Source organism: Enhydra lutris, unplaced genomic scaffold, assembly GCF_002288905.1.
Source record: "Enhydra lutris kenyoni isolate GAN:26980312 unplaced genomic scaffold, ASM228890v2 scaffoldscaffold9, whole genome shotgun sequence".
NCBI classification, from domain to species: domain Eukaryota; kingdom Metazoa; phylum Chordata; class Mammalia; order Carnivora; family Mustelidae; genus Enhydra; species Enhydra lutris.
Genome location: NW_019154093.1, coordinates 82930597 through 82950350, shown reverse-complemented (window position 1 = coordinate 82950350; position 19754 = coordinate 82930597). Strand labels below are relative to the sequence as shown.

At 39.1% G+C, this 19754-nt stretch overlaps 1 protein-coding gene across 1 annotated transcript in view; it reads left to right on the top strand.

Annotated features, from left to right (window-relative positions):
- Window positions 1-19754, top strand: part of LOC111142867 (notch 2) — a 172449-nt gene that overhangs the window by 110732 nt on the left and 41963 nt on the right. Inside the window, exons 9-16 of the mRNA XM_022496239.1 lie at window positions 421-534; window positions 1381-1494; window positions 3187-3420; window positions 7057-7167; window positions 13148-13340; window positions 14714-14859; window positions 16839-16952; window positions 19345-19464. Of these exons, the coding sequence (XP_022351947.1) occupies window positions 421-534; window positions 1381-1494; window positions 3187-3420; window positions 7057-7167; window positions 13148-13340; window positions 14714-14859; window positions 16839-16952; window positions 19345-19464 (1146 nt within the window). The remainder of the gene's footprint in view (window positions 1-420; window positions 535-1380; window positions 1495-3186; window positions 3421-7056; window positions 7168-13147; window positions 13341-14713; window positions 14860-16838; window positions 16953-19344; window positions 19465-19754) is intronic.

Below are 19754 nucleotides of genomic sequence, written 5' to 3'. Positions count from 1 at the left end.
CTGCTGTAGCATTGGGAGGCCCTCCTGCCCTTGACTTGTACCCTGAGAGCAACAGCATCTCCAGGTCACCTGCTGTTTGGGAACATTAACTAGGGACCCTGTGTGCCTGGTGCTGCTCTGAAAGTGAAACAGGGACTGGTCAGAGAGTATGGGATAGTCTTTGCTGGCATGCTGTGTTTTGCCAGTATCTTTGGAGGTAACCTCTTCTCCCTCTTCACTGTGACATGGATATCTTCGTAGTATTCTCCTCTGTCACTGATACTTTCAGTGACTATTTCCCATCATGGCAAAGTCCCTTTTGACTTCTGCAGAAATGTTCATGCTCATAGAGATTATAGTCATCTCTGCAAATCTGTGCTTTCTTGGCTAGAATATGCCTTTCTCTCTTTCTAAGCCACTTGTGTGGTCCAATTTGTTCAGGTTTCAAAGGTGTGCATTGTGAATTGGAGATAAACGAATGTCAGAGCAACCCTTGTGTGAACAATGGTCAGTGTGTGGATAAAGTCAATCGCTTCCAGTGTCTGTGTCCGCCTGGTAAGTGCCCACCACCTGCCCCTGTTTTCTTTGAAAGCACAAAGCTCCCGGGCCACTGGGAAAGGAGGAGAGAATGTGTGTGGGCTGTACATGAGGAAGTCATTAAAGTGAGCACTTCAGGATAGGAGTGTGTGGAGAAATGGGGAGTTTGTTTCAGCTAGTGGATCATCCAAATCCTTTGTGGCCAGAAGTCCAAGTGTATTCTGAATGGCCCATGACCTCTCTGTCTGTGTATATATTTCAGAAAGGTCATACCTCACAGAAGCCTTTTGTAGGCTATTCAGGACATTTTTTTTTTTTTTTTTTTTTTTTTTTTACTCCCCATAGGTCATATTCTTGAAGCCTCTCTGTGAGATTTTTATTTTTAAATATTTCACTCTGGGTCCCAAAACAGGCAACACAAGTCAGTTTTTTCCAAAGAATGCTCTGTATCTCCTTTTGTTCCCCAGAGCTATTGTTGAAGATGTGCTGGATTTTCTGCCACTGACAGTAGCCTCTCAAGTTGTTTCTATTGAGAGGTTCCAGTTCCTCTGAAGCTGTACTCACTTGTTTGAGGATTCCTTGTATAACCATTTAGTCCCCACTTCAGTTAGAAGAGAAATCTGTACTGGGAAGAAACAGAGGTGGAGACACAGCCAGTGGCCTCTGATGCCCTGAGCTTCATGCAGTTATCCCAGTTTCCTACTGGGAGAATAACTTTATGTTTGCTGAACCGTTGGGTTAAGCCCTACTGGTAACTTAACCCAACCCTTCTTGGGCATCCTTCTCATAGGATATCCTAGGTAGACCCTCGATAGACAGACATAGGATAGTCCTTTGACTATGTCATCATTCTGTCCTTTTAAGGTTTCACTGGGCCAGTTTGCCAGATTGATATTGATGACTGTTCCAGTACTCCATGTCTGAATGGAGCAAAGTGTATTGATCACCCAAACGGCTATGAATGCCAGTGTGCCACAGGTAAGATTGTCCTCACTTTTTATCCCTCTGGTAGGTCCATTTGAGCAAAATAGGAGACTGTCCTCTTCTAGCTGTCCTACCAAGCCAGTCCACTAATGGCCTACTCTGTGTTTAGAGAGAGCTGCTTCTAGCATATTTTTGGATTATTATTTTTTTTTTTTGCTACTCTCATTGTTTCTTTCTACAACACCTGCCTCCTTCTCCACCACAATAATGGTCTGGCTTGGACATTTTCATTTGGTGTTCATGTCTTTTTGGGACAGATTTTGGCAGTGGTGAATTTCCAGCTGGCTTGACTTTTTCCTTCGGGAAAGGGAAGAATTCCAGCTGAAAGCCATTTTTCACTAGGGCTTCTCAGCAGGAGGTCTGTCTCTGTGTTTCTTGGGGCAAGTGATTGATCAAAGGCCCAGAAATCTCAGGATCATTGTGTGCAATTGCAGAGGTTTTCTGCATAAAAGACTGCTCAGACCCTGAGAGTCAGGTGTGTATCTGAACAGGAGAGAGAACTCTGGGAAAGTTTAGGTCCTCTTTCCTGACTTTGCTACTACAGTGACAAAGAATCTGTTTACAGATATTCTCCATTTCTGAGCTGTGGCCACATTTCTCTTTTGGGAGTGGAACTGAATAAGGCAAACGTCCCTTGTTCCACATTTACTTCTGCACAGACCAGTATTCTAGAGAAAGACTAGAAATTATTAGAAAAGATGATTTCCCAATTTATTTTTTGTATGACCACTTAAGGGAGAAAGAAATTATGGATATAATTCAAGACCTTTTTCTTATTTTAGAAGATGGATTCTTGAAAGATTTTAAACATCATGTTCATGATTTCTTTCTGATGACAGAAAAGGGAACTAAGTCACAAAAATAAACACAGAATTAGTGTTTTGGTAGTACTGGAACATAACCATTTACTGGGCCTCCTTGGATTAGGTCCTGTCAAATGAACCACTTAACTCCTTTCTCTTTTCATGAGTTGTTGTCCTTGGTTGGAGAAGTTCCAGGTTTTGTCCTCCTCTGGCCAGATTATCTTTGTAGAGAATAGCCTTCACTGGAGAGAGTTTAAAAACATTGAATTCTTGTTTAAAAGGGAAGAGAGCCCCTCTTCCTTTAAAATCCTCTAAAAGAATGGATTGAATGAAGGAGACTTTATTTGTCCCTTGTTCTTTTAAATGCTCATAAATTTTCATTCATTTCATTTAACGGGTACTTACTAAAAACTTGATATATAAGCATAGTGCTCCGGGAGGGTTTGAGAAGGGTAAAGAAAAGTTCTCTGTCCTCCAAGGTCAGAATTGGGGAAATAAGGTACATGTAACCATTAATATAGTATCTGTATGTTAGTTTTGGGAAGAAAGAAGTATAGAGATAAATACGTAATAGAAAAATATTGGAAGTTATTCCTCATTGAAGCCCAGTATGAAATGAAGATGTAGTTAAAGTATCTGAAATGAAACCACTGGTCGTTTAAAAAAGGTATTTGAATTCTACAAATTTTATTTGATAACTATTTTAAGCACAACTCAGGCATGCCTTATAAGTCATGCAAATAGTTGGCTTCAGCTGCTCATTGTCTACAGTATGAACTATTGAGACATGAGGTCTGTAGGATAAGTGGATGTGGCCACACTTATGTTCCAGTGTGGAGTGTCTGACTTGGTTTGAAGCCTTCTTGGTAAAATTCCTTCCCAGGATTTACTGGTGTGTTGTGTGAGGAGAACATCGACAACTGTGACCCTGATCCTTGCCACCATGGCCAATGTCAGGATGGGATTGATTCCTACACCTGCATCTGCAACCCTGGGTACATGGGTGCCATCTGCAGTGACCAGATAGATGAGTGTTACAGCAGCCCCTGCCTGAATGACGGTCGCTGCATCGACCTGGTGAATGGCTACCAGTGCAATTGCCAGCCCGGCACGTCAGGTAAGCCGCTCAGCCTGTGTCTCCTCTGGACTTTCACTGTTCCCCCCACATAGTTTACACATATGTCTCAGGCTGTCATGGCATATGCTCAGATATCTGAAAAATAATCCTGATTCTGAGAGGCACAGCCAAAGCTACAGCCAAGAACATCTCAGAGGCGGATGCCTCTAGCCACTGGAGAAATTAGAGGCAGTAGCTTTGCAAAACTGATGATTTGGGGTGTGTCTTTTTTGTTAAAAGGAGACACACCACTTCAAAAAATTGAAATTATTATTTAAAATTGGAAACCCTGTTGGCTTTGTGGCTTGATTTGATTATCCTTTTTTCTTTAGCCTCCGACACACTCAGATGAATGAAGTGGCCCTTTTCCTTCTCCCTTACTCCTGTCCTTCCAGTTATGTTTTTCTCTATTTCAGAGTCTGGTGTCTTTAATGTGACACTTTTCTTCCACCATGTGTCTCAGGTGGACCTTGGCCATTTGGGGGAATTCTCAGGGAAAGGGGAGACTTTGCAGCACCTCCCAGCCATTGTAAATTAGAATGCAGAGCAGCCATTTCCCTCCCCGAGTTTTTCGCAGTTTCCCTAGTCTGGTTGAGTGACTGCTTGTTACTTAGGAGGGCATGCTGCTCCTTGCTGGGGGAATGTTGAGTTATTTTCTCAGGCAGCAGCGTTTCACAGGTTTCACTGGAGTCTGTTTTACTTATTCAAGGAATAATTATGGTCACAACTGTGGTTAATGGACAGAGAAGTACTATGTCTCAGATCAAAGAAAATGTATTAGTGGAAGATTAACTAGTGTGTGCCTTTGTTAGAAGGGAACCTGCCAATACAAGGGAGTGATTTATTGAGAACTCATTCTTGATTTAAGGAAAATGGCCTATGTAGGGGGCAAAGGTGGGGGAGGTGGTTAACTGCCCTCATTTTATTTTGTTATTTCCAAATCCATTTCTTCAAACTTGTCAAAGGCCCTGGTCTCCATCCAGGACCTCGTACATGCCAAGTTTGAAAACAAAGTCCTTTTTGAGTTGCTCAAGCATACGAAAAACATCCCATGCCTTCACAGTTGAAAATGCCTTCCCCCTCCCCACGTTTAGATAACTCACTAAAAGAGCTGAATGGATCTTTGTGAAACCTTCCAAAAGCAATTTGCTTCCGGGCTGGTCCCCAGACATGAGAAATTGCAGTACGAAAAGAAATTTGAGAGATTTACAAGCAATTGAAAGGATGTCTTTAGAATGGTGGGGCTGTTGTAAACGGCTTTGCTATCATCCCCATTATAACAAATATACTGGAAACCTGGGTGAGTGGTGGGTTGGCAAGCACTTTGTTTTCTCTGGGATTATATCATTATGCCGGGATGTATCAGGTGTATTCCCTGGGGAGGACAGAGAAGACAAGGTGTAAGTAGCTGTCACTGAGAAATGCAATAAGTAAATATGAGTGGTGTGCAGGCAACATAGAATAAAGGCCTGGAATCTCTCAGAAAACTGCCAGATCCTTCATATGGCTGTTGGGAGAATTAAAGCAAAGAGATGCAGGCATCATGAAAAAATCTTGGTCTGTAATAGGTGGAGAAAGCCCTGAAATGTACTAATGTCCTGGATGAACATGTTTATTTAATTAGTCATTATGAATAGACTCTTGAGTTCTAGAGGAAGAATCTATGACCCATTCAAAACATGGTCCTGAGTTAGTAGGTTGAGGTTTGGACGAGTGTAGACAGAAGGGATACTTTACAATGTGCTGGTTATAATTGTGGTTTGTCACTTATTGGGTACTTAAAGTGAGATATACCACCCAGAATCACTTCTGAAGCTTCTTTCACCCTTGGTCTTATGATGGGAAACTGTTCTTAGTAAGTTTCTTTAGGTTTTAAGTCATAGAAACCAACTTGACTAGTTTAAAGACCCTTTAGTAAACAAGCAAACCATAACTACAAAATAGACAAAGAATTTAGTGAAAGTACATAGAAGTATCTTACAGATTCCAAGTGAGAACTGACTGATTAGGCTTTGCAGAAATTAGGAAGCAGAGCAATTTGTAGACCATGGGTCCCACAGTTCCTATTCCAACGTTGCAATGAGAAAATCTCATTGTCCCATCTTGGGCAGGGTTATCTGTTCCTGTTCGAATAAAGTAGAGCCTCCTGTGGCCTGCTGTGGTCAATTTTGGGTAAGTGGGGGTTATTAGCCAGTGGCTAGACACTTCTCCTAAAAGTATGCACTAGTATACAAGGAATATGGAAACTCTTGTCTGATTTGTGGCCAGTGAGGCAGCCTGACCTCATTAATCACAGAATGACCAGTATGGTGTGGCAGAGTGTGGCTTACATCCTGGCTGTGCTGCTGTAATTGTGCAAGTCCATGATAAAATGGGTATGTAACGCAACTTCATGTGCCAGTTGACTGAGAAGACTAAAGAAAAGTTCTGTAAAGTGGGAGGCAAAGTACTTGTGCATAATAATGGCTCAGTAATTTTTTAATATAATTATCATTAATAAATATTAATACGAAGTGTGAGTGAACCAAAATTTTCACGGAAATTTTGTTAGTTTGTATCCTTTATACTGGCTTTATTTTTAGATTTTTTAAACTTCCAAGGCATTTTTCCATGGATGGAAATTAAAGTATCACTAAATTCATGTTAAGTAAATGCCAAAATATCATGAGTATTTTTATAAAATGATGGTAAAAATTATGATTGGTATATCAATACTGTTTAGTTATCCATATCTATAATTAAGCTTTTCTTAATATAGCCAAACTCTACCATTCGTCTGGGGAATGGGTCAGAAGGGAGGCAGCACAGCCCCAGATGAAAGATACCAGACCCTTTAAGATTTATCCTGAACTTACGTCCATAATAGTGATAGTTGCAAGCTTCTGGCAGTGGATTTAAGTTCCAAAATTCTAATTTTCTCACAGAAGCTTAAATTTTATTTTTGGAACACAGTACTGCCAGTTTTTTCCCTTGAAATGACAGGTTTACCTCTTTCACATAATGTTTGCTAAATATGTAGGTCTGAATAGCCCTGGTTCCTCTGTCAGTTGTTCTTTCAATTAAAATGGGATTCCATGAAGAAAGCGTGTTCAGTTCAGAACTCCAACAATCAAACAACTGCTTTTCCTGGAAGCAACTGTGTATTTGGCATGCCACAGAATTGCTTTATTTCCCACTTCATTACATAGAACAGAAGATGTATATTCAAAGGTCAAGATATAATAAAAATATAAAGTTAATAATTTTGACTTCTTCACCAAAGTCATTCTTAAGTGAGACTGTCTTTTTGTTGGTTTAAATTGTAAGTGCATAGAGGTAAAGAATATGAAGACCACTAACTAGTACAATTTGGCACCACTATCTTGATTCCTGCTAACATGCCAGCAATTCTACCCCCATTGCTTTTGCACCAGGAGTGGAGATGCCAACGCACTGAAACAGGCAGATAGTGGCTTAGTGTGATTCATAAAATAATTTTGACCTCATAATACCCTGACAGGGTCTGGAAGACTACACTTTGGAGATCTGATGCTTTACCCTATCCAGGGTTGTCTGGATACTCTAGATTTCTCAGCCCCTAGTATCATATGCTATTTTTGCAGTAATACTGGTTTCTTTTTGCTTTTATCTTTGCAGGTGTTAATTGTGAAATCAATTTTGATGACTGTGCAAGTAACCCTTGTGTCCACGGAGTCTGTATGGATGGCATTAATCGTTACAGTTGTGTCTGCTCACCAGGGTTCACAGGTAATAAACACTCTTTGGCAGGGAGTCCTAGCCCCATCACTTTGGGAAAGGGGCATCTAAAGAAAATTCACTTTTCAAATGTTTTCTATTCCTTTATCTCTTGGAATGTTAGAAGTTTGTTTCTGTACTTCTCTGTCCCAGTTTTCTACTTACAGGCCTTCCCTAAACTGTAACATGAAGCTTTTCATTAATTAGGATTTTTCGACCATGTGTTATACCTACCTGAAAAGCATTCCTAGTTAGACTATGAGTTTCTGTCACTGTGCTTGAGTTATATAATGTCTAATGCCGCCTTTAATTTGCTACACTTAGTAGTGAATGCCTTCATAAAAGGATAGCCAAGATAAAATTCTATGAAAACACTAAATGGTTTTTTCTGAGTACTTCCTCTTGTGGGGGATTGTTGGATGAGGCCAGAACTTGGAAGGACCAAGCTAACTTGGCAGTGCAAGGGAGATCTTTTCTCACTAGGAGGAAGAAAGTACATGGCTAAAATAAAATTGGTTATAATCATTATAAGTAGTTAGAACATTTATACACGCATGCTTATGTGCACACACACAAACATAAATCTCTCTGTTTTGTTGTTAGTAAGGTTGCCTTTACCTTTTGCCCTCCTGATCAAATAGTGCTGGGGGCTAAGAAATCGAAGACACCTTATTGACTCATCTATTTGTTAATGGCATCATCAGAGGTGATAATGCCAATTCTATTCTTTCTAGACAGTGCCACGTGCAAGCAGGAACTTAGGTAATAATGTTACCACTTAATAAATACCATGTGGTCATTTGCAACCAATGTGAGAAATTTCCCTCAGAGCTTTTTAAACCATGATGTCAAAAGGCATTCAGGGCCAAGTGAAGTTAATGTCTTCCTCTCACTTGCCAGGAACTTACTTTCCTGTATATTTCACAATCCTTTCTCCTGCTTGGTATGATTATGGATGCAAGGGAGTAATGTTCGTGGCCCACACGGGTCACTGAGATCTCTGCTCAGTGGAAGATCACTCAGAAGACAGGCATGATGAAAGCTGTCATATCTAGTGCCCAACTGCTATTAGTAGCTGGATCCTAAAACTTGTTACTCCAAGATTAAGTGATAGCCAGTTGTATACACAAAAATTCCTGCTAGATAGGATAATAGGTGCATTTTTGTTAAATAGGTAACAAGGGAATAGCTACCATTTATTAAGAGCTTATTTTGAGCTAGGAGGTAAATGCCTAATCTCATTTAATTATCACAGCCATTATCATTTCTATGGTATTGATGAGAAACCCTGAGCTTAGAAAGTATAAATAACATTACAGGTACACTGTGGCCAGTGTTCCAGTCCAGGTGGCCCTACTCTAGAGCCCATGGCTGTTCTCAGCTCACCAGACAGCCTAAGAGGGTGCCTGTTCTGGCTTCTTTTTAGATATGTAAGCCTTACACTGGACTTTTTTTTTTTTTTTTTGAAATGCCAGTAAATTATATTCTCTCTGATTTTAACATTCAGCAAACCAAGAAGGTCAAGGAGGGAGGACATAGGCTAAAAATATTCTAAAATAAACCTAAGGTGTAGCATGAAATTACATAACCAAGAACTGGAATGTTTTGGTTACTGAGTGGTACTCTGTTCTTGGAACAATTTTCTATGTCTGTGTTTTTTTTCATTTGTTGTTTTTTTAATCAGCTGCTGAAAATACCATAGACAGCTCTGGTATTATATATACATGAGCTGAAAATGTGAGGTGTTTTATCCTTTCCTTTATTTTAACACTACTACTTTTCTTTTTCTTCTTTCTTTCTTTCTTCCTTTCTTTTTTTACAATTCTCATGACAGCTTTGGCAGATACAAATGAGTTTTTCTTTTTAAGACTAAATTCTGTATTCTCCTTAGACCTCTTTATACTTACTGATTGGGAAATGTAAAATATCAAATGATACTTCTACAAGCTACTTTTCAGTTTTACAAACTACTCTTAGTTTTGCCTTCATAAAATTATTTTGCTGACTTCTTATAACAGTCCATTAAAGCAGGTAAGCTGAATAAGAAACCAAAAGCAATGGCAACAAAAACTAAAATAAACAAGTGGGACTACTTAAGGTGCTTCTGCACAGCAAGGAACAATCAATTGAGAAGGCAGCCTACAGAATGGGAGAAAATATTTGCAAACAATATATCTGAAAAGGGATTAATCATATCCAAAATGTATAAAGAGCTCATACAAGTCAATAACAAAAAAGCAAATAATCCAATTTAAAAACAGGCAAAGGCAAGAAAAAATTTTTTTGGAACAATGTATGGTGCTGGATGTTAACTAGAGTTATTTTGATGGTCATTTTGCAGTATATACAAAGATCATTCTGTTACACACTATAACTGGTATGTTAAATGTCAATTGTAGCTCATTTAAAAAAAAACACACACACACACGGGGCGCCTGGGTGGCTCAGTGGGTTGAAGCCTCTGCCTTTGGCTCGGGTCATGATCTCAGGGTCCTGGGCTCGAACCCCGCATCGGGCTCCCTGCTCAGCGGGGAGCCTGCTTCCCCCTCTCTCTCTGCCTGCCTCTCTGCCTACTTGTGATCTCTGTCAAGTAAATAAACAAAATCTTAAAAAAAAAAAAACCACACACACATTAGGCAGAAATAACTCAACACAATTTTAGAAACAATTACTGGAAAATTCCCAATAATTTCTAGATAGAGGATACTAGAAGTATCCACTGTAATTTTCAGAGCTACATGATTTAGCCACAGACTGATTGTATTTTTTTTAAACTGTAAATCATTATTTATATTTAGAAACCCAATATCATCTGAAACAGGTAAAGTTTTGAAAACTTCACTATCTACCAAACCCTAGTAGTTTTCAAAAAGCATTTGAAAAGCTAATCATGAGTAACAGAACTACCAAGGTAACTAACCCTCATTACAGTGTCATTATAAAACCATATAAAATCACCAAAGTACAATAAGAAAACATATATTTGAGTTTTATAATCTCTGCTCTCTATAAATGTCTTACAGTAGTTTCTAATCAGTAGTAAGGTGTATAATTTATATATACAAATATATAAATTTATAATTTATAAACATTTAACATGCAATTGCTTTTTGGTTTTTTCACCCTTAGTTAACCATTATTAGGTTATCCCAAACAGGCACACTGCTAAGAACAAGGAATCTTGCAATAATACTGAAATCAATTACTCAGCCTTAAAAAAGAATAAAATCTTTCTATTTGAGACAACATGGATGGACCTTTAGGGCTTTATGCTACGTGAGATAAGTCAGTCAGAGAAAGACAAATACTGTACGATATCACTTGTATGCAGAATACAAAAATGCCAAATGCACAAAAATAGAATAGGATGGTGGCTAGCAGGGGCCAGGCTAATTGGGAAGATGTATTTAAGGGTACAGACTTGAAACTAGTAGATAAGTCTCCAGACCTTATTTATCACAGCACAGTGATCATAGTCAGCAATACTGTATAATAAACTTGAGAGTTGCTAAGAGAGTAAGTCTTAATTGTTCTCAACACAAAAAAAGAAATGATAATTATGTGACATAATAGAGATGTTAGCTAACATTAAAGTGATAATCTATTGCAATGTATAAGTGTATCCAAATCAGTATGCTGTATACCTTAAACTTGTATGGTGTTATATATCAGTTATATCTCAGAATATTTACAAGACAAAACACAAAAGGTAAAGAAGTTTTACTCTTCCTATTTAACAAGACAGCTGAGAGACAGAGCTTGATGTGTCCATGCGATATATACAAATATATTTTGTAGGTTTCAAGTCACACAGCTAGGACTGCGAGTTTCCAGAAGGCAGAAACCTCCCTGATCATCTTTTTAGCCAGTGTCTAAAACAGTGCCTAGCATGGAGGAAACAATAGATACTGCTGAGTAAATGACTAGAACTCACATACGGGACTTCTGACAACCAAATCCAGGCTTTCAAGTGGACTATACCATGCTTTTGTTCATTAAACACTATTTTGTTGAGTACCTACAAGGTGAGAAACATTGGTTAACTTCTCATTCGGCAGTTCCTGGGCCAAGTAAGATGCTTTGCCTTGTGCTGGGCATTTCTGATGCTGGGTGGAAACTCCTTAATAGTGAAGCAGCAGTCAGTCCACATGGTAGACTGCACAAGGAGGCATTTAACTCTCTTGGTTAAAGATGACTTGAAAATTGAATCTGGGAAGAGTTTTTAAAACAAATGAAGAAAACCTGGGAGGAGAGACTTCTGAGAAAATGCTTCCTACAAAGGACAGTAAAGGAAGGCTTTTTTCTCATTCTCCATTGGATAGCAAGCCAAGGATGGCTGTGCATTTGAAGAGTTCGGCTCCTCTCTTGGTGCCAGTGGCAAACATCTAAAAAAAATTCTGAGGTTGAGGCTAAGAAAATAGTATTTAAAAATAAGTTATTAATAAAACACTTAAGAGGAAAACAGCAACCACTACCAGATTATGGGTCTTTACCACAAGAACCACCAATAATGGTTTAGAGAGCAACAGAGAGTGAAAAAATGTTAATACCCATACTTTAAAGGGGTGTGGACCTATTTCATTTGGAATTTCCCGTTCTAAATGCAGGGTTACTCTTTCTAAAATAAAAAAATGCATGTTTTTATCTGAATCAGAAAATTGTATTCTTTGAAACTTTTAAGTTCCTTCACAGCAGTTTGTTATTGCCACTCATTTACAGAATTATGGGTTATTTAAAATTTTTATATCATTTTGGAATGTATAGTTAAATCTCAGTTATTCAAAATTTAACAAAGCAAAACTTTTATATAAGTGGCACACTTTAATCAACTTAAAGCAACAAATATCAAGGTTACAGCTGACATCTTTTTGAAGTGCAGCCTTTTGGAGGTTTTAGAGGAAGAATATATTTACTTATTTCATATATTCTGAGTATTTACATTACTATGTGATGATTAATAATTGTTTATATCAGAGGTTTTCAAAATGTAATATTTGAACCATCTGCATTATTTAAAATATGGTTTTCTGGACTCCACTCCAGATTGTAATCAGTCTATATGGTGATAGGACCTAAGAATCTCCTTTTATTTTTTTATTTTTTTTTTAAAGATCTTATTTATTTATTTGACAGACAGAGATCACAAGTAGGCAGAGAGGCAGGCAGAGAGAGAGAGAAGAGGAAGCAGGCTCCCTGCGGAGCAGACAGCCCGATGAGGGGCTCGATCCCAGGACCCTGAGATCATGACCTGAGCCGGAGGCAGAGGCTTTAACCCACTGAGCCACCCAGGCGCCCCTAAGAATCTCCTTTTAAAACAAGTATTTTAAGAGACTATTTTTGCACATTAAAGTTTGAGTACTACTGATCTAGATTAGAAGACCCTAGATTATTTTCTCAATTATCAGAAGACAATATAATTATGTTTAGAATACCCCTCTTAGGTAGAAAATGGGTTAATACAACTCTAAGAATGAAAGCAAAATGGTTTTCTTTGTAACCAATATAATCATTAAATTAATAGTTTATTCACTAAGTATTTTGGGCAATTGAGATATACCACAGGTAGAGATGTAAGAGGTTGACTAACTGAAAAAATTATTTTGTGGTGAACCAGCTGAAAGCAGTGATAAGAGCTTCTTCGAGAGTACTCAGAACAGCAGCAAGAGGAGCAGCCAACTTTGGTAATATTTGATGTTCTCTTTTTGAAGTTCCCCTGTTTCTAAGATGGGATAGAGAAGAAATGTATATCAAAACACTGCAATGCTGTTCCAGCTATTTGTTAACTTGGCTCTATTATCAGAAGACTGACTGTGCTGTTTGCTACTTCTTGCATGGAGCTAAGTGCTCTTAGGTGTCTTATTTAAATCTTGCATTTGGTGCCAAAGGCATCTTACAGTCTGTACAGATGAAAGGTGTCAACACAGTATCTCTCCTTGTTCTGTGTCTCTTCCCTAAGGATTTGGATTTGACAAAAACTTTCCCTTCTCTACAGGGCAAAGGTGCAACATTGACATTGATGAGTGTGCCTCCAATCCCTGTCGCAAGGGTGCGACGTGCATCAATGATGTGAATGGTTTCCGCTGTCTGTGCCCCGAGGGTCCCCATCACCCCAGCTGCTACTCACAGGTGAACGAGTGCCTGAGCAGTCCCTGCATCCACGGAAACTGTACCGGTGGCCTCAGTGGGTGAGTAGCTGCCATGTACGATTAGTTCCTTCTTGACTTGTAGCAAGCCAGTTGGGTTTCAACACAGGCCTTTCCCTGTGGAAGTCATTCAGGGGCTTGAGCTGAGACTGGGTTGTAGATTTTGGTAGGCTCCTTCACTCTTCCAAACCACCACTTCTGCTCTACCTTCCATGACTGAATAGGTAGAAAATAGGGAGGTAGTCAGCTCACAGAAGAAGTCCAGCATTATTTTGTGAGTCTTTGGCAATTGTGCTTTTAGAAATCACTGCAAGATTGAGTTCTAAGGGAGGTTCTACTTGATCTTTCCCGCTGCGTAAAAAAAGCTCAGTTGTTAAAAACAACAACAACAACAAAACACCTACTCTAACAGTTCTATTCTGTTAACGGTACCACTGTGCCACTGAAGTGGAGTTGGTCTCAGCTAACTTTAGACAGGCCCTGATAAAACATTCATGGTTTGTAAGCCCCCGAGAGTTGTGTGATGTGTTGATAGGTACTTTTCTAGAAACTCAAGAGTGTGATGTTAGGTCACACGAGATAATCCTATACTCTTGCTATGCCTGCCAGAAGATAGGGCTCTAGCCATTGCCATTTGCCATACTTAAAACAGGTGAAAGAATGAAGAGTGTATTTAGGGGTGAAGGGAAACCAAATAATTTTTCCAAATGAATTACCTCGGTATATCTGTTTCAGAATATGGTAACCTGCAAAGCATCCCAACCCATCTACCCTTTTCCTGAGGATCTCCACACAAGAGAGCTTTTATTTCCTGATGCTATAATCTAAGTGTTAATGATGTTCAACTTGTGAACAGTGTACATGTATTTCAGACACCTTCGTTTTTGTTCCTTTTCCTGCTCAACTTACTCTGCATGCTTTCTGGGGCAGGGTTTCAGGAGAGAACAAAGCATGTCTCAAAAGTGAGACATCCCAAGAGCTCCTCAGAGAAAGAGCACCTACTTCTTAGGTGTCTGTTTTGCATCAGAAACAAATGATCCTAAGGTTTGCTTTACTTTGGTTTTATGTATAATAAAAGTTCAGATTTATCCGCATTAATGTGCCTTTCAAATTGGTCCAATGTGTTTACTGACCGCTGTTTACATATGAAAGCTCACTGTAATTAATTAAGTTCTCTAGCATCTTGGTGAGTGGGAAGCACTGGAAAAATCTGGTTACTGAATACTCCAGATGGGGCCACACAATTCACATTGTGTCCACAACAATCCAAGTATAGATTCCTAGAAGAGTAAAAATGAGATTAGTTTACCGATGAGCTCCTCTGTCCCTCATTTCTTCACCAAGTCTTATATTTCACCTAAGACTCAAGTTTACATTTATCCTCCCATAGTAAAGAAAGCTATATTTCCTTTCAGGTACAAGTGCCTCTGTGATGCAGGTTGGGTTGGCATCAACTGCGAAGTGGACAAAAATGAATGCCTTTCTAACCCATGTCAGAATGGAGGAACTTGTGACAATCTGGTGAATGGATACAGGTGTACTTGCAAGAAGGGTTTTAAAGGTGAAAACAGAAGTGCATATTTCTATCTTCCTTTATGCCTTTTTCTTATTGCATATTCTTGGATTTCTTCCTTTCCCTTTCTTTGTTCCTATTCACTCTTATAGCAAACATAATTTGAGAACTTAATATTTATAAGAACTTAATGTTTTTACACTTGGGAAATAAAAACGTAAAGAGATACCAATTCTATTAGCAGAGAGGTGAGCTACAGAACTATTTAAGGTGAGCAGCTAGGCTTCCACTTATACAACTCTGGACAGGTGTTCTAATTGTAAGCTCCCTGGTGCCAGTTTGATTCTATGGTAATTCAAAAGAGATTTGTAGAGAGTAGAATGAGAATATTGTCTTACTATAATTATGAGAACAGTCATGCCGTGGAAGAATCCGTGTGTTCCAGACACCTTCCAACAAATTATCTTACACATTGAGATAACCTAAACATATAGTCTACCTGTGGCCTTCTGGAAAAATGTATTATATTGGCTGTTGTATAAAATCCATTTTTGAGTTGCTATTATATTTCCACCATCAACTTTCTCTTAGAAACTCATGAGAGTGAAATCTGTGGGCATATCATTTATTTTGCACTCCTCTATCCACTTGGCCTTTAATTTCCCCACTCAAAAATTGTGCCAGGCTACCACAATATATCAGTATGTTTCAGGGTCAGTTTATTTGATTATTTGAAAATTTTACTGACCACTGTTTACATATGTTCCAGGGTCAGTTTATTTATTTATTTATGTATTTGAAAATTTTCTGAGACTATATTTTAATCATTAATTTTCTGACATATTACATTTGCAAAGAAATTTAGAAATGCTTTTATTTCTTTGTCTCATTGAGACTTGCTGATCAATGAACAAAATAAAAATCAAAATGTAAAATCCAAAGTAGTGTGACTGGTGAGTAGCAGAGTACAGTTTGAACCCAGACCCGTGTATTGCCAGACCACCATTTTTTTTATTTACAGTGCTTATAGTTCCTCTCTCTTGAGGCTCTCAGGTACTGTCCTATCCCATTGATACTTCCTCTTTTTCATAGTGGGAATAGATTGCATGTCTTGGATCAGGGGAAAACAGTTTTATGGCTTTAGGAAGTACTGCTACATTAATAGTAGAGACTATGTATATGAAAAAGTGGGCATAAACCAGAGACTTTGATTAATGTCTGAAAAAAAAATTATCCCTTGAGGCACTTGGGCAGCTCAGCCGGTTGAGCACCCGACTCTTGATTTTACCTCAGGTCATGATCTCACAGTTCTGGGATTGAGCCCTGCATGGGTCTCCACACTCAGCAGGAAGTCTGTTTGAGATTCTTTCCCTCTGCCCTTCCCCCTGCTCATGCTCTCTCCCCATCTCTCTCCCAAATAAATGAATAAATCTTAAAAAAAAAAATATCATCCCTTGATTAATTATACCCCCTTTTAGGCTCTCCAGCTGCTTTGTATAGAGAGAGTTAATATTTACATACAGCAGCAGAGTTTTAACATAAATGAGCTTCTTGGTCCATTATTGAGGAATTACTTGTATTTGAAGGTGCATTCAACCTTTAGACTATTAGAATATACTTTTTCTATTCAACTTTTTGAGTGTGTTTTACTGACTGACTGTATGTCATGGACTTGCCACTGAAATGAATGAACCAGTGTTCCAGTGGCCTAAAGAAATTCAGTTTCTAAAGCAGTTAATATTTCCCATGAGGGGCACCTGGGTGGCTCAGTACATTAAGTGTCTGCCTTTGGCTCAGGTCATGATCCTGGGGTATTAGAATCAAGCCCCAAAACCAGCTGCCTGCTCAAGGGGGAGCCTGCTTCTCCCTCTCTCCCTCCCCCCGACTTGTGTGTGCACTCTCTCTCTCAAGTAAATAAATAAAATCTAAAAAATATATTTACCATGAAGAGGTTTGCTTAGTAATTTAGATAATGAGGAGCTAACAAAGTTCTCACTATTTGGGGGTTTTCCCTTTTTCTGTTACAGGCTATAACTGTCAAGTGAATATTGATGAATGTGCTTCAAATCCATGTCTGAACCAAGGAACCTGCTTTGATGACATAAGTGGCTATACTTGCCACTGTGTGCTGCCATACACAGGTGAGTTCTGCAGGTGAAAGGACCAGAGGGAATGCGTGTTGCCTTGTCGTTCTAAACCCCTGAGTCTCAGAGACAGGGTCTGTGAGGCAGTGGTGCTGCTCTGAGGAATCAGTCCCTGGTCAACCATCCTGCCCTCATTGACTAGATCTTGAGCCCTGACAAAACCCTGTGGCCTTCCTAGATGCAACTGATAAGGGAACTCATTATATTTCTTTATACTTTGGGGTTTAAAGTATTCTTTAAAATTATGTATGGCTGCTGGTTTCATTCATTATCTGAAGGGACCCAGTGTTGTCATGACCTGTGTTCTTAGTCTTAGTTCAATAATACAACAACCACCACTTACTGATAATTTACTGTATGCCAGACACTTTGTATACTTTGGATTCCTTAATCTAGTATTCACAATAATTCTGCAAAGTAGAAGTTCCTATGACCATTTTATGCTGAGGCAAAGAGAAGTTACCTGCTGAAAGTCACATTGGTAAGTGGTAGATTTGCCCCTCAGTCTGTCTCAATCCAAAGTTCGTGCTCTTAACAGCCCTTCTTCTCCTTACATTCAGTACCACTACGTCTCCCTCAGAGAGGTATTGCCGCTTGGATGGCGATTCCACACATAGAAGACATGGGTGTTACTTCATTTCGTATCAAGTGTTCTTTGCTTCAGGTGGTATTTTAGGAGTGTGCTTGGACATTTATTTCTTCTTTCTATTTTCCTGCCTCATTACTGCTGTCTTGTGGTTGTATTTGTGTGGCTTGTTTACCTCTTCGTCATCCATTTTCTTGATCTGTGGAGAACAAAACAGAAACATGGATGATGGCTTTGCATGTTTCTCCAGTATGCAGCATGTAGGCAGGAGCATGGCTGAGTTCTTACTCCCCTGGTGGGCTGTTTGTAGTAGCTGTTACTAGTGACTCTAGCTATTAAGAATGGCAGAGTGGCCAAAACCATAACTCTGTTACCCAAAAGACTTAATGCTACATTGTTACTTAGCCCCTCTTTGGAAGAAATGTTCATGGAGGCAAACTGCATTTACCATGCTCCTTGATAAAATGGAAGTTATTGGATATCCCTAGCTATCCCCAGACAAAGGATGTCTAAAAAATACATTTCATAATGATAGCACTAATCACATTTGTTGATAGTAAGAAGAGTATCTCCCAGCCAGAAAAACTGAGACTTGATGGCTGCAGGGAGATATAAGCAAGTGTCACTATGCTCAGTTATATCATAGGCTTACCTGAGTGTGATGTAGGTGTGAAAATATTTATTTTGTCTTCTTGCTATTCAGATACTGTAAGAATATTTGACTCTATGCTGGCTATTGGTTTTTCTTCACATTAGGATCCCAATAAAGAATTTACTGTGTGTGAACTTTGGGAAATTATGTTAGACTGAAAACCTATGTAGATTAAAATTTCAGTGCTGAGTGTAGGTAAGGGTTCTGTCATTGGGCTTTGCCAGCATGAAGGGAACTAAACAATATTGCCTTCTCTTGCGAGCCATTATTCTGACCAGATACCTTAAAAACTGGTTGGGGTATGTTGGTAAAAATTAATGGTAATTTTTTTTCTTTCTGAATATGAAATTTTAGAATGGAATTTTAAGTTGAGTTAGTTGTAACTTGACTTTAAAAAAAAAACCTCTTTTCCTTTTAATAAAACCATTCTCCCCCAACCGCCCCCTGTGCTGGAAGCTTATATTCAGTATGCTAAGGAAAGAAATATTGGTATGCAAATATCAATGTCATGTTGTTGATGTTGGCATAAGGAGACATGTTACCAGGCAGTCAGAATTACCTCACTCTTTCCTGCTTCCCATGGCCTACTGATCAACTTTGTTGCCTTCTGGAACAGGCTAGCAGAGGTTGTGAGGAGAGGGAGGCTGTGTTGTTGCTTCTTCCTGGCTCACATGAAAGAGGATCTGTGTGGCTGAGCTTCTGAGTGGCTGACTCTTAGCAATGGAGATGCAGAAACTATCTCATTTGACTGATGCAGGTGTCCCAATCCACGATAATAACTACCCATGATAGTAAAGACAGGAGGAGTCCAACAGTTGTTGAGTGCTCACTCTATGTGCCAGCCTCTATGCTAATAAAGACTTGGTAAGCATTTTTTTCAGTTAGTCCTCAAAAAGCATCTATAAGTTATATACCATCCTGGTTCTCATTTTGCTTATGTGGAAGGCTCAGAGCAGATAAATAACTTGCCTGATGTCACACAGTTAGTAATCAAACTAGAGCTAAGACTCAAAGGACCTAGGAGTCTCAGATTCCAAAGTTCTTAACTGCTTAGACCTTAGACTTAGATTCAGAGAGCATCCTTTGGTATAGAATTTGCAAGATTTCAGTTTCCTTGGCTATTTCTCTAAATTCTGTCATTTGCTTTACAGGCAAGAATTGTCAGACGGTATTGGCTCCCTGTTCCCCAAACCCATGTGAAAATGCTGCTGTTTGCAAAGAGGCACCAAATTTTGAAAGTTACACCTGCCTGTGTGCCCCTGGCTGGCAAGGTAACAATACAGGAGTTAGAGAAGGCAGAAGTTTTAAACAAAATGGTCAGATCTTCAGATTGACATTGAAGGCCCAGGTCTTCTGAGCCCTGCCCATCATCAAGAATCCCTGCCTTTCTGTAGGAGTGCTAATTGGCATGACTTAGAAAGCCTTTTTCATTTTCATGTCTTTGGGGCCCCCTAGTGGCTGGAAGACTCCGGCCTAAGTCTGAAACCAAGATGTTCTAAGGCAGTTTTACCAACTGGACAAAACTTGCCCCAAATAATTTATAACAATTATAAAAAATATT